Source organism: Hylobates moloch, unplaced genomic scaffold (assembly GCF_009828535.3).
Source record: "Hylobates moloch isolate HMO894 unplaced genomic scaffold, HMol_V3 SCAFFOLD_22, whole genome shotgun sequence".
NCBI classification, from domain to species: Eukaryota; Metazoa; Chordata; class Mammalia; order Primates; family Hylobatidae; genus Hylobates; species Hylobates moloch.
The window spans coordinates 34807940-34832008 of NW_026652297.1; the positions used below are offsets into that span (position 1 = coordinate 34807940).

At 41.7% G+C, this 24069-nt stretch overlaps 2 protein-coding genes across 3 annotated transcripts in view; one reads left to right on the plus strand and one right to left on the minus strand.

Moving 5' to 3' along the window:
- Positions 1–343: 343 nt before the first annotated feature.
- Positions 344–24069, plus strand: part of LEPROTL1 (leptin receptor overlapping transcript like 1) — a 50883-nt gene continuing 27157 nt past the window's right edge. Inside the window, exons 1-4 of one of the 2 annotated variants that reach the window (XM_032144451.2) lie at positions 353–468; positions 7117–7192; positions 9516–9702; positions 10977–13866. In XM_032144451.2, coding sequence (XP_032000342.1) covers positions 453–468; positions 7117–7192; positions 9516–9702; positions 10977–11093 — 396 coding nt within the window. In that variant the 5' untranslated portion in view covers positions 353–452 and the 3' untranslated portion in view covers positions 11094–13866. Of the gene's footprint in view, positions 469–7116; positions 7193–9515; positions 9703–10976; positions 13867–24069 lie in introns of those variants that run through there. The other variant, XM_032144450.2, reaches the window with a different exon arrangement.
- LOC116462134 (small ribosomal subunit protein uS8-like) lies at positions 22713–23287 on the minus strand. The gene has a single exon (XM_032754048.2). The coding sequence runs from the start codon at positions 23261–23263 to the stop codon at positions 22910–22912; it is 354 nt and encodes a 117-aa protein (XP_032609939.1). The 5' UTR covers positions 23264–23287; the 3' UTR covers positions 22713–22909.

Below are 24069 nucleotides of genomic sequence, written 5' to 3' on the forward strand. Positions count from 1 at the left end.
TGGGCGACAGAGACCCTGTCTCAAAAAACAAACAAAACAATGTGAAATTAAGCCAAAACCATCACACGTGCATCCAAAAGACCGCCGCTACCCACGACCCCTTCCCAAAGCATGCGGAAGGTTGCGGGATCAGGGACAGGGGCTTCAGCAGGGAGCCCCCAGACCGGCCCTGACGGGAATTCAAGACCTGGCGCCTGCTCATTCCCCCAGTCGGGGCGGCGGCGGCAAGCCTCGGCCGGCGACGATCTGCAGACCCGCGGAGAAGAGAGGCAGGGGTCTGCCCCACAGCCCAGCCCGGCGCGGCCCCCGCGCCCCCGCGCGAGCCCGAGCCGCCGGCGGAAGTGCTGCGTCGCGCACTTCCGGGTGTTGTCTGGCCGCCGTATCGCGTCTTGGGTCTCCCGGCCGCCGCCGCCGCCGCCTCGGGTCGTGGAGCCAGGAGCGACGTCACCGCCATGGCAGGCATCAAAGGTGGGCCTGGGGTGCTGGACGCGGGAGGACTGGGGCCCGCCGGGGAAGATGGGCCGGGGGTCCCACGCAGCCCCCGCACTTCCCCTCCGGGCCCGGGCGCGCGCGTCGGGTCCCTGCGCCGGGGAAGCGACCCCCGCCCAGGCTCTGCCCTTGGCCCGGAGGTGGGCTCGGCGCCCTCGGGCAAGGGACGATTGCGACCCCGGCTTCGCCCCGCAGCCCCCACTTTCTGCCGATTTCGGCAGCCTCTCTTCCACCCATCGCCCCCCGGACAAAATATGAAGTGGTTGGCGGTCAGTGAGGAGTCCCGTCGCGACTTGGGCGGCCACACAGGTTTTGCAGGAGTTTGCATCCGAGAGAGAGGCTGGCAGAGCGTGGGATTGAGGAGGCTGAGGCTGCTGGAGATGTCAGCTATAGAAAACCAGTCATTTCCCACCGAAAGGCACAAGTGCGGTCTGCGGGCGCTGCACGGGTCTGCCGGAAACCTCGAGCCCCACGTCCACCCCGGCCGCCCGCCCCCGAGGCTTTACAGCCTCCCGAAATGGGTGCATTTTCATCTGCGGTGTTTGGACCCTAGAGTTGATCCTGTAGGCGACCCCAAAGTGCTCCTGGCTCTCTTCTCTCTCCGCGGTTGCACCCTGAGGCTTTTTCAAATTTCAAAGTTTTTCTTTTTTCCTTTTTTTTTTTTTTTTAGAAGATAAAATAGTGGTACAACTTAATGAAAAACTACTGGCTTATTCATGTATTTTCTTTTAAAAAAAGGAACGTTGCATTTGTTCCAACTGTTAGGTAGTTTTGTTGTCAGTGTGATGAGGAAAGTTTTCAACTACTGCTTAACTAATTACATTGATTTCTTGACCTGCCGCTTTGTAGAAGGGCAGTCAGGCAGGAAGCAGGAACTACTTTGGGAGCAGTGGTTTTCTTTGTATTTTTTCTTCTCTAAGGCAAACTTAATCGAGTTTTTTTTTCTCAGGGTCACAGTCTTACTGTTTCTTGTTTATTTTCAATGTCTGAAAACATTTCATTTGCCATATAAAACCTTGTCATTTAAGCAACTGGGATACTTTGTAATCTCCTTTTGAACTATGATAGACTCTTTTAAACCCTTATGTGAAAGGCAGTTATTGTGAATTGCTGTGGTTTTTAGGATGTTGCCCGTTTCCCTGTTCTTCCCTGTTTCTTCAGTGTCGTTAATGCGGGAGTCTCTTTTTTTTTTTTTTTTTTTTTGAGGCGGGGGAGCGCCCTGTCACCCCGGCTGGAGGGGAGTGGCGGGATCTCGGCTCACTGCAAGCTCCGCCTCCCGGGTTCACGCCATTCTCCTGCCTCAGCCTCTCCGAGTAGCTGGGACTACAGGCGCCCGCCACCACGCCCGGCTAATTTTTTTTGTATTTTTTTAGTAGAGACGGGGTTTCACCGTGGTCTCGATCTCCTGACCTCGTGATCCGCCCGCCTCGGCCTCCCAAAGTGCTGGGATTACAAGTGTGAGCCACTGCGTCCGGCCAATGCGGGAGTCTCTTAAGAAAATAGCTTTGTAATTTACTTCTCCAGACCTAGGGAATTACTGCATTAAACTGATGAAGGTGCCTCAGGTGAATTGCACTTTTGATTTCAGCAGGATTTTCTGGTTATTATGAGTCAGTATGTTTCTTTCTCTTGGCCTAATATCTTTATATTAGGAAGGAGTGTTGCTGTAATTAGAGACCATTAGGCTTTTCTTGAGCCATTTGTCTATTACTTTTTGATACATTGGATTTTCTGGTAACTCTCAGGTTAGAGAAGTGGTCCCTCCTTCTACTCTAATTTCTTTGTCATCACAGAAGCAGCATCTTGTCTCTAGAGAGTTTTGCCAGATAATTGGGCTGCTCCATCCCTAGCCTAGAGGCTTTGAGAGTAGAAACCAGACTTATCTAAGCTTTGTCTTCCAAATGTTGCATCACTCAATTACTGTATGAATTCTTGCCTTATTGATGTGTCATTTAAGAAACAGCTTATATACAAATGATGAAATGTATATATAAATCTTCTTAGTTGCCAATTTCATAAGATTGAAGAAACTACAAGTTTTGAGAACACTTTTAAGCAATTTATTTAACCTCTAATTGGCTACCTTATTCGGTATGACTGGAAGATGAGATGTCACATCAAACTGTGTTATGAACATTTAAAAAAATATTTAGTATTTAATCCCAGCGCGGTGGCTCACACTTGTAATCCCAGCACTTTGGGAGGCCGAGGCAGATGGATCACGAGGTCAGGAGTTCAAGACCAGCCTGTCCAAGATGGTGAAATCCCGTCTCTACTAAAAATACAAAAAAATTAGCCGGGCGTGGTGGCAGGCACCTGTAATCCCAGCTACTCAGGAGGCTGAGGCAGGGAATTGCTTAAACCCGGGAGGCAGAGGTTGCAGTGAGCCAAGATCACGCCACTGCACTCCAGCCTGGGCAACAGAGCGAGACTCCATCTCAAAAAATATATATATATATATTTAGTATTTAATGGAATAGTAAAGTATTCCATTTAATGGAATAGAAGTATTATCTCAAGGTATCTCGATTCCCCCAAACAAATGTTATTCCAGTATTCATATTCATAGCACTTATAATAAGACAGTCTTGGTTTATGTATTTAAAATTGTTTTTTGATACCTGAGCCTTATCTCATTTTAGTCCCTTGTTTTTTTTTTTTTTTTTTTTAAGGAATCATTTTTCATTAACTTTGTAAGAGTGTAGTCAAAGCATTTAGGCCTTCTTTTTGATAAGAACTTGAATGACTGTTCTCTGTCACAGAACAGCCACTTTCAGAGGCCATCATGGTCCTAAGGTGGCTTGCCTCTTGCGGAGATTACCGTGAACATGCTTTTTGAGATTTTTCTGCCTGGTTTAAATTTTTTTTTTTGTTTCCTCCCTCCTGTCAAAGGGCAATTCTTGCTTGTATGCAACTCTTTCTCCTAGTTCCCATTTGTTTCAATGTGGGAAGATAAACTTAGAAAATTTTGTGTCACAAGGTATACAGGTAATAGTGATTACTTTTGATAAGAGAAAGTTCCTTTTCACTTAATTTTTGTTCTGGGTATATGAATTACCTATTGAAAAATATATATAAGTGAGCATAGATGATTCTTTAAAATAAAAATGTGTTTTACTCTGAATTCCCATCTAACAATTGTGTCACGAAAATGAATTAGTGTAAATAAGAACTTAAGGGTCTGTTTATAGAGAATGTTGGCTTTAGTGTATGGGCTTTGTAACATCTATTTTGTCTCATTTTAGTGGCCTTTGTTTTCTCCAGGATTCTAAGTTGCGTATAAATGGCTTCTGAATGAATGAGGTGTTACTAGGTAGTATTTATAGTAATGGACTTAGCTGTCTTAACAGTACGTTTAGTGTTCAGAAAATTATCTGCATTTAAGATCTAGTCCAACTGTCATTTTAAAGAAGGAAGAACTGAGACTCATAAATTACTTGGACAACTGGTTAGTAACTATTAGGGCCTCGGACCCTCCTGAGTCTCAGTTCCATGCTGCTTCCACTGTGCTACATTCATTCCACAAATATTTCTTGAGTGTTAAGAGCCAGGGCACGATCATCACAACAGAAAAACTTGCTCCCTCCTTTCATGAAATGGACAGTTGAGAAGGAAAGACAAAATACAAACCAGTAGGAAATCGCAGCTGGTAATTGAGCAAAGGAGAGGCATTCAGTGAACAGAGGACCTCAGCATACATGGGTCTGTGCCTGGAATACTCATCCCAAATATCCACATGGTTTCCTCCCTCCCCTCATACAGATCTTTGCTCAGGTGGTGCTTCATCAGAGATGCCTTCCCTGGCTGCTGTGTCTAGACTAGCACTCCCATCCCTTACTCTACCTGACGTTTGTCATCACTTGACATTTATTCACTTGCTTGTTAAAAATCATTTTCTTCTCCTACTAGAACATAAGCTCCGTGAGAGCAAAAGCTTTGATTGTTGTCATTGCTCTGTCTCCAGTAGCAAGAACAGTATCTGACACACGTTAGGTGCTCCATAGATGTTTGTTAGAGGAATGAATAAATAAATATAACAGGGAATTGGTCTAATCAGGAGGTTTGGAAAAACTTCGCTGGGGCCAGGTGCGGTGGCTCATGCCTATAATCCCAGCACTTTGGGAGGCCAAGGTGGGCGGATCATGAGGTCAAGAGATGGAGACCATCCTGGCCAATGGAGTGAAACCCCGTCTCTACTAAAAATAAAAAAATAAAAAAAAATTAGCTAGGCATGGTGGTGCACAGCTGTAGTCCCAGCTACTCAGGAGGCTGAGGCAGGATGGCTTGAACCCCGGAGGCGGAGGTTGCAGTGAGCCAAGATCGCGCCCCTGCACTCCATCCTGGCGACAGCGCAAGACTCCGTCTGAAAAAAAAAAAACAAACAAAAAAACAATTCACTGGTTGAGCTGAGATCTGAAGGAAAAGCAGGAGTTAAGTTGGAGGAAAGTAGAGAGGAGTGGGAAAGGGCCATGCCTCATTCACTGTTGTATCCCTAGTGCTTGTCACATATTTAGTGCTCAGTGAGTATTTCTTGAATGAAAAAATGTCTGAGGCAGAAGGGACAAAGTGTGCACAGGCCACGTGAGTGAGTGAGCCTGCTGATTTCCAGGAAAGGAAAGAGGGCCAGTATAACTGAAGTGAGGGTTCAAGGACACTGTAGTAGCCTGGTGTGACACGTCACAGGAGAGGTAGGCAGGGCCCGGTCATGAGAACCAATTTGGAACTGAAGAAAACAAATGGTAAATTCAGTATTTTCCTTACAGTTTATATTGCATTCCCCTGTAAACTTGAAGTGCCTTGTTCGCTGTAAAGTAAAAATGCAGTTCTTTTCCTGTAGCTGGAAATAGAATGGTATTCAGGACTAAGTGATGTGTTCAGGGTTGCCATGACCTGCATCAGCGATCTAACCAAAAGCCAAATCTGCCAAGCCACTATGTCATTGGGTGTCCTTGATTATGACCATTTTAGTTCTGCAGAGTATATCAGTAGTACTTGGCAAAGTTGAACCTGTTTCCTGTTCATTTTGGTTTCTCTATGTTAGCCTTTGTCCTGGTAACTTTTAGACCTTCTACAAATCTTTTGAATTTTAACTTTTGAATTTTAATAAAATGACCTAACAACAACAAAACTAGTTATTTTCTTAGCCACTGTAACTGTAGAAATACAGGTTGTATAGAACGCAAAATAAATTTATCATTTACTAATTTTTTTTGAGATGGAGTCTTGCTCTGTTGCACAGGCTGGAATACAAAGGCGCAGTCTAGGCTCACTGCAACCTCCGCCTCCCAGGTTCAAGCAATTATCCTGCCTCAGCCTCCCGAGTAGCTGGGACTACAGGCATGTGCCACCACACCCAGCTAATTTTTTGTATTTTTAGTAGAGACAGGGTTTCACCATATTGGCCAGGCTGGTCTCAAACCCCTGACCTCATGATCCGCCCGCCTTGGCCTCCCAAAGTGGTGGGATTACAGGCGTGAGCCACTGCACTCAGCTATCATTTATTTCTTTGCTTTAGTCTAGGTCATTGGTTAACTATGCCTATCAAGAAACTTGTTTCTATTCACTAATATGTGAGAGTACCTTAAAATGTACTACTGTGTGTGTGTGTGTGTGTGTGTGTGTGTGTGTGTAGCTTTAGAAACTATATTTCACCTGTAGAATGCATCTATTGCTTATAATAACATGTTAAAATAGTGATACCTCAGAAGGATTATAACCCATTGTCCTACAGATTTTCTAATGTAGATTAGGGAAGGAAACCCAGCTCTACTTTCCAAATTATTTAAAGATCTGCAACAAAATTAATTGATGAAAATCATTAACTACAGATATTCTTGGGCATTTTTTCTGGTCAGTTTTATGCACATTGAAAGTATATGTGCCAGAAACAGGAGCTGATTAGAAGAGGTTTTCCTATAGGATGAGGCTTCTAAAGTCCAGTAAACTTGAGAATGTGGAGTTTCTCCACATACTGCTTTTCAAAACTGTAGTGATCTGTGAAGTAAATATAATTCTAATGCCCAGAAGAGCATTGAGCCTGTGGACTTTGACTCTTTAGAAAGGGAACCAGCATCTGGGGAATGTGGTGGGGTACTAGCAATAGGTTAGAGCTTTAAAAATCGGTGTCACTGGCCGGGTGTGGTGGCTCACGCCTGTAATCCCAGCACCTTGGGAGGCCAAGGCAAGTGGATCACCTGAGGTCGGGAGTTCGAGACCAGCCTGCCAACATGGAGAAACTCCATCTCTACTAAAAATAGAAAATTAGCAGGACGTGGTAGTGCATGCCTGTAATCCCAGCTTACTCAGGAGGCTGAGGCAGGAGAATCACTTGAACCTGGGAGGCGGAGGTTGCAGTGAGCCAAGATCAAGCCCTTGGACTCCAGCCTGGGCAACAAGAGTGAAACTCCATCTCAAAAAAAAGGCCAGTGTCACTTCATTTTGCCTTGAAGATACCACAGAAGGCTTATTCTAAGACTAGATAACTTACACTTTTGATAGCAACTTACTATTAATACGTTTGAGGGATTTTTGCTTCTGAGGTTACAGATAATGTTCAGACTGCTGATACTAATAAAAATAATATTTATTTAATTTATATTCCTGTTGCACTTTTTATTTGCTTTGCAGCTTTGATTAGTTTGTCCTTTGGAGGAGCAATCGGACTGATGTTTTTGATGCTTGGATGTGCCCTTCCAATATACAAGTATGTAAAATGTTTGTCTTTCTGAATATTTAAGGGTAAAATTTTTCTACTTTTAAAGCTTAAAAAATATTTTTTTTACTACTGTAAAAGTAACACGGAGAAATGTTCACTTACCAAACACATACCTTTGTAAAAATCGTCACTTAAAATTTGTTTCTAAAGATTTTAGGACACCAAGATGCAAATAAGATTTTTGGCTGTTACCTGCTCTTTCACTGCTGCTGAGTCTGCAATGGCAAGATAGCTATGCAGTACCTGAGCCCTCCTGCTCAGTTTTTAACATCTATTGATAATACTAATTACAAGAAAATTTAAAATGTCTTTTTGCAAAAAAAATACCATAAGCAGTCAAAGCACAATTAACTAAAAAAAAAAAGAGAGATGTAAACAATTACCTTCTGGCCGGGTGCGGTGGCTTACGCCTGTAATCCCAGCACTTTGGGGGACCAAGGCAGGAGGACTGCCTGAGGTCAGGAGTTCGAGACCAGCCTGACTAACATGGTGAAACCCCATCTGTACTAAAAATACAAAAAAATTAGCCGGGCATGGTGACACGTGCGTGTAGTCCCAGGTACTTGGGAGGCTGAGGCAGGAGAATCACCTGAACCCAGGAGATAGAGGTTGCAGTGAGCCGAGATCACGCCACTGCACTCTAGCCTGGGTGACAGAGCAAGACTCTGTTTCCAAAAAAAAAAAAAAATTACTTAGGATAGAAAGAACTTCTCAAAGTTAACATTTTAACATTTAGATAAATTAGAAAAAGATGGACAACTCAATAGAAAAATAAATACAAAAAGAGAACTACAAATTGCTAATAAGCACATAAAAATATCCCCAGCCTCACTCAAAACTAAACAAAATCCATTGGCAAAGACAAGAGACAGGGCAAACAGGCACTCTTTTGTGCTGTGGGGGAAGTACACATAGATAGTTTTCTTGGAGATAAGTTTGCTTGTAGCTCTCAAAGTATATATTCTTTGAGGTAGCCCTTTCACTTCTTAGACTTTCTCATACAAACCCACTTGCAGAAGTTTACAAAGATATATTTAGTGGGGGAGAGTATGGATGTTCAAGCAGCCTTGTTTTTTGGTTTTTGTTTCTGTTTTGTTCTTTTGTGCTTATTTATAAGAGCCAAAAAAAATTCTGAAAACATCCTAAATGTCCTTCAAAAGAAAAATGGTTAAATTATAGTAAATCTTTTAATGGAAATACTAGGCAGTCTTAAAAAGAATGAGGAAGAGCTGTAAGTGCTAACATGTAAATATGTTCAAGACATATTGTTAGAAAACTGCAGGGACCCATTCATATTTTAAAGTTTATGTGGAAATGTGGAAGGGTCCCTGAGAAGCTCAATAGGAAAGTGGGCAAGAGGAGATTTGGAACTTTTAGTCTTTACTTTTTGTGCTTTTGTACTATTTGAATTATTTTTCTTAAGCATATATTCAATTTTTAATTTTTTTTCTTAAAATATTTAGGAAATGGTCAGGCGCAGTGGCTCATGCCTGTAATCCTAGCACTTTGGGAGGCCAAGGCGGGTGGATCACCTGAGGTCAGGAGTTTAAGACCAGCCTAGCCAACATGGTGAAACCCCATCTCCACTAAAAAATACAAAAATTAGCCGGGCGTGGTGGCGCATGCCTGTAATCCCAGCTAGTCAGGGGGGCTGAGGCAGGAGAGTCACTTGAACCCAGGAGGCAGAAGTTGCAGTGAGCCGAGATCATGCTACTGCACTCTAGCCTGGGCAACAGAGCGAGACTCCGTCTCAAAAAAAAAAAAAAATTTAGGAAACATAAATAGCTGCTTATCATTAGCCTCTGTATAATCAGATCTCCACCATGATACCTATTTTATTCTGTGGTAGTTTTAAGGGCATCTATTTCTTTTTAACTTTTTGTTTTGAAACAATTTTAGATTCTGAAGAAGTTGTGAAAATCGTACACAGAGGTCCCCTGTACCCTCCACGCAGCCTGCCAGAGTCATAAGATCTTACATAACCATAGTTATCAAAACCAGGAAATGACTGTGGTACAATACAGTTAACTAGATGTAAAGTAAAAGCTATCTATTTTTATTGTGATAAATTCTATATTCTGACTAAAAGTGTTCGAAATTACTTTTAGCTTCTTTTCTGTATTTTGATTTCTGTAATTTGGGAGTTCCTTGTGTTGTAAGAGAAGTTTAGGGTTGTTTCATCTTTATGCTAAGGTTGGGTATCATCCATTAGAAGTCAAGGAATTGAATCTTGATTTTTTAAAAAGACCATATTTTGTGTGTAGGAAAATGCCATAGTAAAAATTACATTAACTTATTTTTCTTTTTCTAGCAAATACTGGCCCCTCTTTGTTCTATTTTTTTACATCCTTTCACCTATTCCATACTGCATAGCAAGAAGATTAGTGGATGATACAGATGCTATGAGTAACGCTTGTAAGGAACTTGCCATCTTTCTTACAACGGGCATTGTCGTATCAGCTTTTGGACTCCCTATTGTATTTGCCAGAGCACATCTGGTAAGTGAATATATTCTTCCATTAATGATTTTATATTGAACATGTGTTACATTTTTCTCAAGCAAAGTTTTTGTTAATGATGTGAAAACAGATGAAAGACATAAGAGCCTAGAAGATAGAGATTAAAATCTCACTTTATTGTTTGTTCTTGTTAACTAATAAAAGTGATATTGGAGAATGTGGCTTGAATCTGCAGCAACTGTTGGCTTGCTAATACTTTTTTTTTTTTTTTTTTTTTTTTTTGAGACGGAGTCTCACTCTGTCGCCCAGCCTGGAGTGCAGTGGTGCGATCTCGGCTCACTGCAAGCTCTGCCTCCCGGGTTCACGCCATTCTCCTGCCTCAGCTGGGACTACAGGTGCCCACCACCACGCCCGGCTAATTTTTTTCGGATTTTTAGTGGAGACGGGGTTTCACCGTGTTAGCCAGAATGGTCTCGATCTCCTGACCTCGTGATCCACCCACCTCAGCCTCCCAAAGTGCTGGGATGAGCCACTGCACCTGGCCGGCTGGCTAGTACTTAACTGTCAGAGTTGAGCATATCAACTCCCGCAGTACTGAACAACCCAGGCCTATCCTGTAAAACCTAAAATATGGAAGACCTGAGAAGATGCATGTGCTCTGCAGGCAGAAAAGCACTGAAGAGGGGAAGGGGCTGGCTACAGGTACTCAGTTCTTCCTCCCAGACTCACTGATCCATGCGCCTTCATCTTTGGGGAGGTAGAGAAGACAGCCATATGGAGAAGGCAATTATTTTCCCACCCCTTCAAAAGAATGTACACGGGTGTGTTTCCATCTGTGATATGCTAAAATTTAATCTACTCTAGATAGATTTTTAGATTAAGGAAGAGTAAGCACATTCCTTTATAAACAGAAACTTGTAGAATTTTATGCTGCTTCTTCGTAGCCCAGAAGTCAAACTTGTTTTTGAATGGTCATTTCATGACTTTCTTTTTAAAGGAACCAAAGGTAAATGAAAATACTATTATAAAAGTACCACTTTTATACTATTAATGTATTTATATTTATACTGTATATATTTATATATATTTATACTATATATTTATATTTTTTACTATATATTTATATATATTTATATATTTTTTTATACTATATATGTTTATAAGTATGTGTTCAGCACTGTGACAATTGTTGTTACAAGCCATGTTTCTTTTAGATCATAATTGGGATACAACTAGAGCCTTGATTTTTTTTTTTTTTTTTTTTTTCCTTTAGTTTTTCATGGCTGTTAACTGAGTGTATCTTACTTCCATAGATTGAGTGGGGAGCTTGTGCACTTGTTCTCACAGGAAACACAGTCATCTTTGCAACTATACTAGGCTTTTTCTTGGTCTTTGGAAGCAATGACGACTTCAGCTGGCAGCAGTGGTGAAAAGAAATTACTGAACTATTGTCAAATGGACTTCCTGTCATTTGTTGGCCATTCACGCACACAGGAGACGGGGCAGGTAATGCTGAATGGTATAGCAAGCCTCTTGGGGGTATTTTAGGTGCTCCCTTCTCACTTTTATTGTAAGCATACTATTTTCACAGAGACTTGCTGAAGGATTAAAAGGATTTTCTCTTTTGGAAAAGCTTGACTGATTTCACACTTATCTATAGTATGCTTTTTGTGGTGTCCTGCTGAATTTAAATATTTATGTGTTTTTCCTGTTCGGTTGATGTTTTTTGGAATCAATATGCAATGTTAAACACTTTTTTAATGTAATCATTTGCGTTGGTTAGGAATTCAGAATTTTGCCAGTTCTATTACTGGGCAAATACATCTTTTCTCTTAAAATTATTTAGCCTCCATTATTACAAAAATTATAAAAATAAGTTTTCAATCAGTCAGGATGACGTCACTCCCAATGTTATGCAAACATGCAGATGGTTGACATACGTTATAGACTGTATACTCAGTGCAAATAGAGCTGCATTTATACTTCAGAGGGGCCAAGTGTTACTGCCCATGCCCTCCGTTAAGGGTTGTTGGTTTTACTGGTAGACAGATGTTTTGTGAATTTAAAATTATTTTATGGAATTGCTACAGAGGAGTGCTTTTCTTCTGAATTGTTAGAAGAATTTATGTTAAACTTTAAGGATGTAAAAACAGATTTTTGAGATAGGGTTTTTATTTGTTTATTATTGTTAGAGTGAGTTGCAATGTGGGAAGAAATGAATTGAAATTCCAGTTTTTGAATCCTGTTTCTATTTATAAGTGAAATTTGTGATCTCCTATCAACCTTTCATGTTTTACCCTGTTAAAATGGACATACATGGAACCACTACTGATGAGGGACAGTTGTATGTTTGCATCATATATGCCAGAAAACCTTCCTCTGCTTCCTCCTTTTGACTTATTTTGTATGTTGTATATATTACATAAAATAACTTTTCAAATATAGTTTAATAACACTTAGAAGTGTTTACTTACCTGGAAAATAATTGCTATGCCGTACATTCAGAGTGCCCCCTCCCCCTCAAGGCCTTGCCATGATTAACAAGTAACTTGTTAGTCTTACAGATAATTCATGCATTAACAGTTTAAGATTTAGACCATGGTAATAGTAGTTCTTATTCTCTAAGGTTATATCATATGTAATTTAAAAGTATTTAAGACAAGTTTCCTGTATACCTCTGAACTGTTTTGATTTTGATTTCATCATGATAGATCTGCTGTTTCCTTATAAAAGGCATTTGTTGTGTGAGTTAATGCAAAGTAGCCAAGTCCAGCTATATAGCAGCTTCAGAAACATACCTGACCAAAAAATTCCCAGTAACCAGGCATGATCAATTTGTAGTGGTCGTTTACATCTAACAATTATCAGGACTTTTTTCGGGAGCGGGTTATAAAACATTCAAGTTGGTCTGACAGTATTTTGTTAAGGATATTTGTTTGTATGTTTATTCAGTATACTTACATGAAAATTATTTCACCATCAGGCAAAACTCAGTAATCATGACAGCTATCGTTTGTTGTTTTATGAAGTTTATTTCTCAAGAAAATAGGAATAAATTTGGGATTTGTTCAGCTTTTTTACTAAAGATGCCTAAAGCCACAGGTTTTATTGCCTAACTTAAGCCATGACTTTTAGATATGAGATGACGGGAAGCAGGACGAAATATCGGCATGTGGCTGGACCTTTCACACTTGAGGCTGAAAGTGGCTTGTGGTGTTACAATGTTCAGACTTAAAGAGGAAGATGCAGGTACACATGAGTTAGAGAGCTGGTGAGACAGTTGGGAACTCTTTGTGCCTGTGATCTACTGGACTTTTTTTTGCAGGAAGTGCATTCTCTGGTCCTTCCCCATTTTCTGTTCTAGATGTCAGTGCAGTGCACTGCTACTGTTTTATCCACTTGGCCATAGACTCTTTTTCTAACAGCTGCGTATTCTTTCTATATACTAATTGCATTGGCAGCATTGTGTCTTTGACCTTGTACACTAGCTTGACATAGTGCTGTCTCTGATTTCTAGGCTAGTTACTCGAGATGAATTTTCCATAGAATATGCACTGATACAGCATTACCATTCTTCTATGAAAGAAAACTTTTGATGATGAAACAATAAAGATTTTAAATATCTATTTTAGTTTGTGGGTGTTTTTGAAATGAAAATATATTGCATACTTTCGTTCTAAAGTGCATTAACATTTTAATAATGTGATGTAAAGCAAGATGACATTGGTGTAATGTTAGACTTGCAGAAGTTTCCATTCCAAAATAAAATGGAAACCATAGTAACAGGTATTACAGTGCAGCCCTGTGATTTTGAGCTATAGTAAAAGGATTGGTAGAAGTAGAATTTTTACAAAATCTTTTACAAAAATAGTCATAAAAGGTTTTGTTGACATTTAAGACTACTACTGATCTAAAGGCAAGGTCCTACTTCTTAAATTTTCAGAACATTTTTATGACTACTTATTATGTATTTATTACCACTCATTATTATAGCATGTTACTTTTTGCAAACATTTTAAACAAAAAATGTTTCTGTTTGGTACACTGTGAAGAGAAGTGCTGTTCTGTTTTTTCAAATATTAATCGTGTCCCAAATTGTCCTAATTATAATCTTATACTTTAAAAAGTTTAGGCCGTGGACACTAAATGTCTGCTCTAATATGATTTTTGGGGCGTTGTCAATACAGTTTTTTTTTGTTTGTTTGTTTTTTTGTTTTTTTTTTTTTTTTTTTGAGACTTGCTCTGTGCCCAGGCTGGAGTGCAGTGGTATGATCTCGGCTCACTGCAACTTCCGCCTCCTAGCTTCAAGCGATTCTCGTACCTCAGTCTCCTACGTAGCTGGGATTACAGGCATAGGTCACCACACCTGGCTAATTTTTGTATTTCTTGTAGAAACAGGGTTTTGCCATGTTGGCCACACTGGTCTCAAACTCCCGGCCTCAAGTTGTCCCCCTGCCCCTCAGCCTCCTGAGTAGCTGGGAGGATTATAGGCCTGCACCACCATGCCCAGCTAATTTTCATATTTTTTGTAGAGACGGGGTTTTGCCATGTTGGCCATGCTGGTCTCAAACTCCTGGCCTCAAGTCATCACCACCACCTCCCCCCACCAACCACTGCCCTGGAAAAAAGTGCTGGGATTACAGGCGTTGAGCCACCACACTTTGGCCAAAATAATCCAGATTTCTAAAGTCTAGGATATTTATATTGAATGTGACTAGATTCTTAAGTTTCAGATAACTTTTAATCAATGCACCAAAGTTAACAAGCAACACAACATTATTGTTAAGTGGTATGTGTGTTTTAGATCCCAGGATGCTTTATGATGTATACAATTGGTGAGAAATTGAAATTCATATTTCTTCTCTATAAGCTTGTATTGCCCTTTCTTTCAGTGAAGATTAGGAGCTCTGATTTTATTACAGGTCTGTTCATTTTATGGCATTCTCAAGGAAGAAAACATATCCTGTAGGTAAATATTGCAGACCAATGAAGCTTAACTTACTAAGAACTAATGTCTGTTTTACTTTAATCATTTGATGAACGTATTAAATGGATCGTACACTTGTGTTTTCTTAGAATATATTAAAACACTTTAATTTTTCCTTGGTAATTTAGGACTATCATCATATACAGTTTCCCCCCCCATCATAAGTGGCTGCAGACCTGTGTTTTTCTGGAATTGTGTTTTGATCCTTTTCGTACAACTGAGTATTTGTTTCTAGCACCCCTTATTTTGTTTCCAAGTTGCTGATTTACAGTATATTAGGAAGAGTGGAAAGTGGTCAAGGAAAAAAATAAGGCAACCAAGCTTATTAAATCAATTATGTAACATTTCTGTACACAGTACATCAGTGGACTTAATTAGGGTACCTCCTACCTCTTACACAAATGAAATGCTTTGTGACAGGTATTCTTTCTCTTGAATGGCTTTTTTAAGAAAAAAAATAATTTTTAACTGTATACTAGATAATCTGAGATTGCAAAAGGAGCACCAGATAAAGGAGGTGTTACTGTGCTGTGCAGCAGAAGAAGCCTTATAATACACTTTAATGTAGGGGTTATTCTGAGCTCAAGATACTCATTGACCTTTATCTGATTTCTGGGGTCTTATATCTCACTTCACTGTTTGTGTTTAATTATTGAAAGTTTAGGGATGAAGATAGATTTACAATTTATTTTTACAAGAAACTTTATACTGTATGCTTTGCTTCCAGTCTCTTGAAGATTATTTGAATTCATCTGTGGGTTTATGCCCATACACACAGTTAGTCACAGTAATTCAGATATTATCTATTAGGCTTGTAAATTCCAGCAGAGGGTGATGGGAACAGAGAAAATCCAAACCTGTTTCTATGAGTGAGAGACTATGACCATAAAACATTTATCTTTCAACTGTAATTCTGGGGAGTTTTGTATTTAGAGGCAGTACTCTGTGTGTGTGTGTGTGTGTGTGTGTGTGTGTGTGTGTGTGTGTGTGTGCGCGCGCGCGCACGCGCGTGTGTGTGTAGTGGGGGCAGAATCAGGAATTTTTTTTACTTCAAAAGCCAGTAGAGGCTGGGTGCAGTGGCTTAACACCTGTAATCCCAGCATTTTGGGAGGCTGAGGGGGAGCGGATCACTTGAGGTCAGAAGTTCGAGACCATCCTGGCCAACATAATGAAACCCCATCTCTTCTAAAAATACAAAAATTAAGTCGGGTGTGATGGTGGTGCCTGTAGTCCCAGCTACTTGGGAGGCTGAGGCAGTAGAATCGCTTGAACCCAGGAGGCAAAGGTTGCAGTGAGCCAAGATCACGCCACTGCACTCCAGCCTGGGTGGCAGAGCGAGACTCCATCTCAAAAAAAAAAAAAAAAAAAAAGAAAAAGCAAGTAGAATGTCTAATACTATGAAAGAGAAGCGTTGTGGAAGTTTACAACCACAGAAACCAGCCAATAGAACAAAATACTAAAGAATAAACCTGAGTATTTCCATATCTGTTTGTAAAAGAATTAGTATTTATTAATTATGTTGATATATAGTGTGTCTGGCATTTAATATCGGAAGTATCTTTTTCTCTTGGTAGATCAGTTTATTGTATAATATCATGTAAATACAACTATGACATAGAAGTAAATGAACTTGCGTAGATTTGGGAACCTCCCCAAAGTAGGGCAGATGTTTTTCTGAAAGCTAGGTTTACTTATGTCATCTATTTGAGGATTGTTTCTAAAAGGGTTTACAACTGAAACAACTTCCTAGGATTAAACCAAGTGTAGGTGGATTTATTTTTGTCAGGGAGGGTCTAAATCATCAACTTCCAAAACATAAGCAAGAATTGGCTCTAAACATTAACTGAGTGTAGCAGTGAAGACAAAGGTGTTAGTCCCTAAGAATTAAAAAGAAGATGGTTTTGAGCTATACTTCCTACTACAAATGATGTTTGTCATCTACTAATTTAAATAGCCTAGTAATTATTTAAAATAATTGATTAAATTATCAACTAAATCAAAACAGTGCTTAAAACAGTGATTTCAAAAATATATACATTTAAAAACCCAGATGCTGAGAAATGTCCAATGAATTAGGTAGAAACAACTTGGCATTCACATCTCTGTATTTCACTTCGGCTATATCATGAGATAGTTACGCTGAAATTCCACGTTTGGTTTCAGCTTTTCCTCTAGAAAACTTCCTTGTTCCCAGTGGCAGTTACATGCCGCATGACAGGATTCCAGGTACTACTGGAAACAGGAAAATCTTGGAGCACAGTCCCTCTCTGAAGTGGTAATCTAATGAGATAAGAGAGACATAGAAATATATCAAAGGAAGCCAATTCCTCTCCAAGCCAGGAGAGAAGTGTGGAGTTCACGAAAGGGAAAGATTTGGGAGACAGAGGTTGGGTGGGGGGCAGTTTTCTGTTGCTCTGGTGGGTCTTGTGCCAGCCAGCAGGCTCACAGGATGTGAGAGTTCCTTTGGAGCAGCAGTCGGGTTCTTCAGCATCCTGGGGTTTCAGAGGCAGTCAGGGACAGCTTTTTGATTCTGACACCCTGATCTCTAGATCCCAGATACCATGGACATAGAAAAAGTGGTGAGACTCAGGCTATATTTTAAAGGAATAAAAGCAGGTTTGCTGATGAGTTGTGTGGAAGACAGAGGAGTCAGTGATGACTACCAAGTTTTTGCTCATCCATATCACCTGGGTAGGAGTAAAGGCGTAGTAAGGGAGAGATTGAAAATAAAAATCAAGGTTCTGGAACACAGATCCAAACTGGTTCACCATGTCCACCTGTTACCCAGACATGCCACGATTTGCCTTGTTTCAGACCCTTGCCAAACAAAACACTATTCAGAGTTGGGACGCTAACTTTGTAACCATTTTCTTTTCTTTCTTTGAGATAGAGTCTTGCTATGTCGCCCAGGCTGGAGTTCAGTGGTGTGATCTCGGCTCACTGCAACCTCCACCTCCTGGGTTCAAGTGATTCTTCTGGCTTAGCCTCCTGAGTAGCTGGATCACAGGCATGTGCCACCATGCCCAGCCAATTTTTTTTTTTTTTTTTTTTTTTGTATTTTTGGTAGGCACGGGGTTTCACCATGTTGGCCAGGCTGGTCTCAAACTCCTGACCTCAGGTGATCTACCCACCTGGGCCTCCCAAAGTGCTGGGATTACAGGCATGAGCCACACTGCACCCGGCCTTTGTAACCATTTTCTAAATTCCTGGAGGGTTTACATTGTAGCACACATCACAGCATAGGGGCTACACACCAGGTTCTGGAGGCAGACCACCCAACTTCTAGCTCTTCTTAATGCTAGTGGTGTAACCTTAGCCGAGTTATTTAACCTGTGTCCCATTTCCACATCTATAAAGTGAAGATTCTAATAGTATCTACCTCGTAAAGCGGTGGTGAGATTTAAATGTAACCCGCAGAGAGCTCACATAGATAGTGAATGTTAGATGTTCGCTGTTACTTTCACTGTTTCTTACTAATTGCCTGTATTGCTAAGCAGTTCCCTCTTTTAAGAGGATAAACTCTTTAAAAACACATTTTAACGATCTAGTGGACTAAGCATATTGATCCTCCCTACCCCTACTCCTGCACCGAATCTTAGAAATGATACACTTTTTTGGCCAGGTGCAGTGGCTCACGCCTGTAATCCCAGCACTTTGGGAGGCCAAGGCGGGTGGATCACAAGGTCAGGAGTTCGAGACCAGCCTGGCCAACATGGTGACACAAAAATTACTGGCTGGTGGCAGGCACCTGTAATCACTACTTGGGAGGCTGAGGAGGAGAATTGCTTGATCCTAGAGGCAGAGGAAAAAATTGTGGAGCAGAGAAATAGGCCAGGCATGGTGGCTCATACCTGTAATCCCAGCACTTTGGGAGGCTGAGGCTGGCGGATCACTTGAGGTCAGGAGTTTGAGACCAGCCTGGCCAATATGGTGAAACCCCCTCTCTACAAAAAAAAAAAAAATTAGCCGGGTGTGGTGGTACATGCCTGTAATCTCAGCTACTCCGGAAGCTGAGGCAGGAGAATCGCTTGAACCTGGGAGGCAGAGGTTGCAGTAAGCTGAGATTGCACCACCGCATTCCAGCCTGCACAACAGAGCAAGACTGTCACAAAAACAAAACAAAGAACAGAGGAATACGTTGGCAAAGTTAAAACAAGAAAGGGAAGCCTTAGTGGATCTGAAACTAAGAAATTTCTGAGAAAACGAAAACATACGGGATCGTATTGAAGAGGGAAACTGCAGCCTAAAATGCTGCTAGCAAGCATGGGAGAATACTACCATAAAAGGTGGGACCCCTGCCAAAGAGCCTGTCATAGCTGCAAGTGGTGGAATCCAGGAGCAGGAGTGGGCTTACTGAGGCAACTTGGAGGGGGAGGACTTGGAGTGCGGCAGGGGAGCAGCCAAGCCGTCAGATGCCTATACATCTCCACGTACACACAAGTCTCCATCTCACTCTCCATTATGAGCCAGAGAGAACATGTTTCCTGCAGTAGCGAGGATAAGAATACCAAGTCTGGAAGAGCAGCCACCGGGCCCTCTGCTCAGCAGCACATCGTTTTCATCTCTAATGCTGGGAAAACACCGTGCCTCTCCCTTTAGTGAGACCCACAAGCAGGCACAGCTGGCCATCCAGCCAGGGGGTCTCCGTGCAAAGAGGATCACCCAACAGTGCAGGAAGAAAACAAATTCAGAGAACTCACCACTGAGGAAACAATAGAACACATCGAATCTCCATTTTTACAGTTTTAAGTATTGGAGCCACCCACCAGCCTAGGAAGACCCTAACAACTGTTGTACAAAGTCAGGCTGATGAGGGTTAAAGTTAGAGAACATTTTACATTTTTTGCACCCAAATCCAATTAGGCTGCCCCAGGACTGAACCCTAGGGAAAACATTTTGGTTTTCCTCAGAAGCTCTTTGTTTTATCACAAAGATGGATTTGATTCAAAGACACATAGTATAATCTTAATACGGATAAACCTTGTTCAACAATGTATTCTCCTTCCTTTAACATTCATCGTGAGACAATGAACCCAGAACCTGCCATCTGCTTGGATAGGAAGGTAGGGAAAAGTTATGCTCAGAATGACACATCTTACATAACATTTTTTGTTTTGTTTTTTTGAGATGGAGTCTGGCTCTGTCACCCAGGCTGGAATACAGTGGTGTGATCCTGGCTCACTGCAGCCTCCACCTCCCCGGTTTAAGCAATTCATCTGCCTCAGCGTCCCGAGTAGCTGGGATTACAGGCGCCCGCCACCATACCCAACTCATTTTTGTATTTTTAGTAGAGACGGGGTTTTACCATGTTGGCCAGGCTGGTCTTGAACTCCTGACCTCAAGTGATCTGCCTGCCTCAGCCTCCCAAAGTGTTGGGATTGCAGGCGTGAGCCAGTGCGCCCAGCTTACATGACATTTTGGATACCCACCTAGAACCCTGCATGGCCCATTGTGGACATTTATTCAAGTTGGAAAACTCTCTGATGGAGTCCAGGTGGGCTCAATTATGCCGCAGCAGTGAATGACACCCAAATCTCAGGGCTAACAACAAAGGTTTATTTCTCACTCAAAATATCACAGATTGGCTGTGACTCTACTGGAATATTGTCTCAGGAACCTGGGCTATCAGTAGCATTCTCCGTCTTTTGGCAGACTTGGGAACAAGCATGGAGGCCTCCATGGTGGCTGTTAGATCTCCTGCCTGGAGGTCACACACACCTCCTCTACTCCCCTTTCATTGCCGGAGCAAGTCACACAGCCACACCTGATCTCAAGACATGGGGGAACGTGAATGCCAGCAAGACAGTCGACCACCCTTCTTTATACAACTCTTCCCTTATTTCTCTCCTGCTCCTGAAACTCATGTACAGTACTTGACTTTTTTCTAATATAAATACTGTGGCCCAGGAGCAGTGGCTCATGCCTGTATTCCCAGCACTTTCGGAGGCAGAGGCGGGTGGATCCCTGGAGAGCAGGAGTTTAAGATCAGCCTGGGCAATGTGATAAGCCTCATCTCTATAAAAATACAAAAATTAGCTGGATGTGATGCCACGGGCCTGTGGTCCCAGCTACTCCAGAGGCTGAGGTGGGAGGATCGATTAAGCCCAGGAGGCAGAGATTGCAGTAAGCCAAGATTTTACCACTGCACTCCAGCCTGGGCGGCAGAGCCAGACCCCATCTTAAAAAGAAAAAATCTATATCGTGTACACCCAGATATGATGTACTGAAAAGCACACCACTTCCGTGATATTCTTACCAAGAATGCATACCTTCATCTAATCCTGTGCCCTTGATCTCCCTGGGCTTAGGTGATCCTCCTACCTCAGCCTCCCAAGTAGCTGGGACTATAGGTACACACCGCCATGCCTGGCTAATTTTTTTTTTTTTTTTTTTTTTTTTTTTTTTTTGTAGAGACGGGGTTTCACCATGATGCCCAGGCTTAGGAGAATGCTTTAAAACCTCACAAATAGATAAAGAAAAGATAAAAGGCCCAAGAGAGAAATAGCAAAATATATAAACAGGCAAATTCTGAATAAAAACCCATAAGTGGCAAATAAAGAGTGCGGGAAGGGGCATTATTCTCATTAGTAATCAAATGAAATTTAAACATGAATATGATACTTTATATTACCCACAAATTTGGCAAAGATCTATAAAAATTATAATACCCAGTGTTTCTAAAAAATTATAATACCCAGGTAGTACATATGAAAATGATCACTCTCATAGATTTTAGGTGGGAGCGTAAGTAGTTGGTCTCAACCTTCTAAAATGTAATTTGGTAGTAAATATTAAAAGCCTTCTGTAATGTTGTGATATAATAAGTATATTGGGAGGCCAAGCTGGGTGGATTGCTTGAGCCCAGGAGTTTGAAACCAGCCTGGGCAACATGGCAAAACCCTGTCTCCACATAAATATAAATAATTAGCCAGGTACGGTGGCACATGCCTGTGGTCCCAGCTACCTAGGAAGCTGAGGTGGCAGAATCACTTAAGCCTTGAGGTAGAGGCTGCAGTGAGCTGTGATCATGCCACTGTGTTCCAGCGTGGGTGACAGAGTGAGACCCTGTCTTAAAAAAAATAAAAATTGGTTGCTACCCTCATTTCCTGGCACACAGCTCCTAACATCTTTGCAGTCTGTTAGGTCAGCGGTCCCCAATCTTGTTGGCACCAGGGACTGGTTTTGTGGAAGACAGTTTTTCCATGGACAGGGAGGCGGGGGATGGTTTTGGGATGAAACTGTTCCACCTCAGATCATCAGGCATTAGATTCGCATAAGGAGCACGCAACCTAGATCCCTCGCATGTGCAATTCACAATAGAGCTTGTGATCCTGTGAGAGTCTAATGCCACCACTAACCTAACAGGAGGTGGAGCTCAGGTTGTAATGCTCGCTTACCAGCTGCTTACCTCCTGCTCTGCTGCCCGGTTCCTAACAGGCCATGGACTGATACTGGCCCCTGGCCTGGGGGTTGCGGGGTTCAGGGGTTGGGGACCCCTGTCTTATGTGATAAATGTCCTTCTGTTCCTGAGCTGTATCCCTTAGGGTAAAGAGGTAATAAAGTAAAGCACTTTCCTGTGTTCTATGAGCTGCTCTAGCAAATGGTCAAACCCAAGAAGGGGGTTGTGGGAACCTCTGATTTGTAGCCAAGTCAGACAGACATTGTTTGTTCTCTGGGGACCTACTACTTATGATTGCATCTGAAGGGAGGGACAATCTTGTGGGACTGGGCCTTCACCCTGTGGGATCTAATGCTAACTCCAGGTAGTAAGTATCAGACATGAATTGAATTATAGGACAGCCAGCTAGTGCTGGAGAATTGGTCAGTGTGGGGGAGAAAAAAAAAAAACATACATTTGGTGATCAGAACTATTGAGAGATGTGTGAGTAGAGGAAAAAAAAAGTTTTTTTCCCCTTTACACCTTCAAAATATGCATACCATTTGACCTACTAACTCCTTGTATTGTAATCCTAGGGAATTAGTCAGAGACAGAAGATGGTCATCGCTTTACTAATTATGGTATTGAAAAATCAAAACAATCTTAAGGCCAGGTGTGGTGGCTCAGGCCTGTAATCCCAGTGCTTTGGGAGGTGGAGGCAGGAGGATCACTTGAGGCCAAGAGTTTCTGACCAGCCTGGACAAAATAGTGAGACCCTGTTTCTTTTTTTTTTTTTTAATTGTCCATGAGGCATTTTATTTGTAAATATATGTATTACATCCCTAGAAAAAGAATCCCAGGATTTTCCCTCCTGTGTGTTTTCATCTTGCTTCTTCATGGTCCATGATGCCAGCTGAGGTTGTCAGTACAATGAAACCAAACTGGCGGGATGGAAGCAGATTATTCTGCCATTTTTCCAGATCTTTGAGTTGCACGTCAAATTTGGGGCTGATCACTCCACACTTGTTTAGCCTGCCTGTGAGGTTCACAACAATTTTCCCAGCTCTGTGATCATCAATGATTTCAAATTCGCCAATGTAACCATGCTTCATCATCACAGTGAGAAACCGGACGATGACTTTGGAGCACGGCCTAATAAGCACCTGGCATTTGCCTCTCTTTTTGGCACTGTTGATGCTCTTGAGAGCATCAGCCAGGACATTCATGCGCACCATTGTGGCGGTGCAGAAAGATGGTGGAAAGAGCAGTGAGACCCTGTTTCTTTTTTTTTTTTTTTTTTTTATGCTTTAGGGTTTTAGGGTACATGTGCACAATGTGCAGGTTTGTTACATATGTATCCATGTGCCATGTTGATTTCCTGCACCCATTAACTTGTCATTTAGCATTAGGTGTATCTCCTAATGCTGTCCCTCCCCCACAACAGTCCCTGGAGTGTGATGTTCCCCTTCCTGTGTCCATGTGTTCTCATTGTTCAATTCCCACCTATGAGTGAGAACATGCGGTGTTTGGTTTTTTGTCCTTGCGATAGTTTACTGAGAATGATGTTTTCCAGTTTCATCCATGTCCCTACAAAGGACACGAACTCATCATTTTTTATGGCTGCATAGTATTCCATGGTGTATATGTGCCACATTTTCTTAATCCAGTCTATCGTTGTTGGACATTTGGGTTGGTTCCAAGTCTTTGCTATTGTGAATAGTGCCGCAATAAACATACGTGTGCATGTGTCTTTATAGCAGCATGATTTATAGTCCTTTGGGTATATACCCAGTAATGGGATGGCTGGGTCAAATGGTATTTCTAGTTCGAGATCCCTGAGGAATCGCCACACTGACTTCCACAATGGTTGAACTAGTTTACAGTCCCACCAACAGTGTAAAAGTGTTCCTATTTCTCCACATCCTCTCCAGCACCTGTTGTTTCCTGATTTTTTAATGATGGCCATTCTAACTGGTGTGAGATGGTATCTCACTGTGGTTTTGATTTGCATTTCTCTGATGGCCAGTGATGATGAGCATTT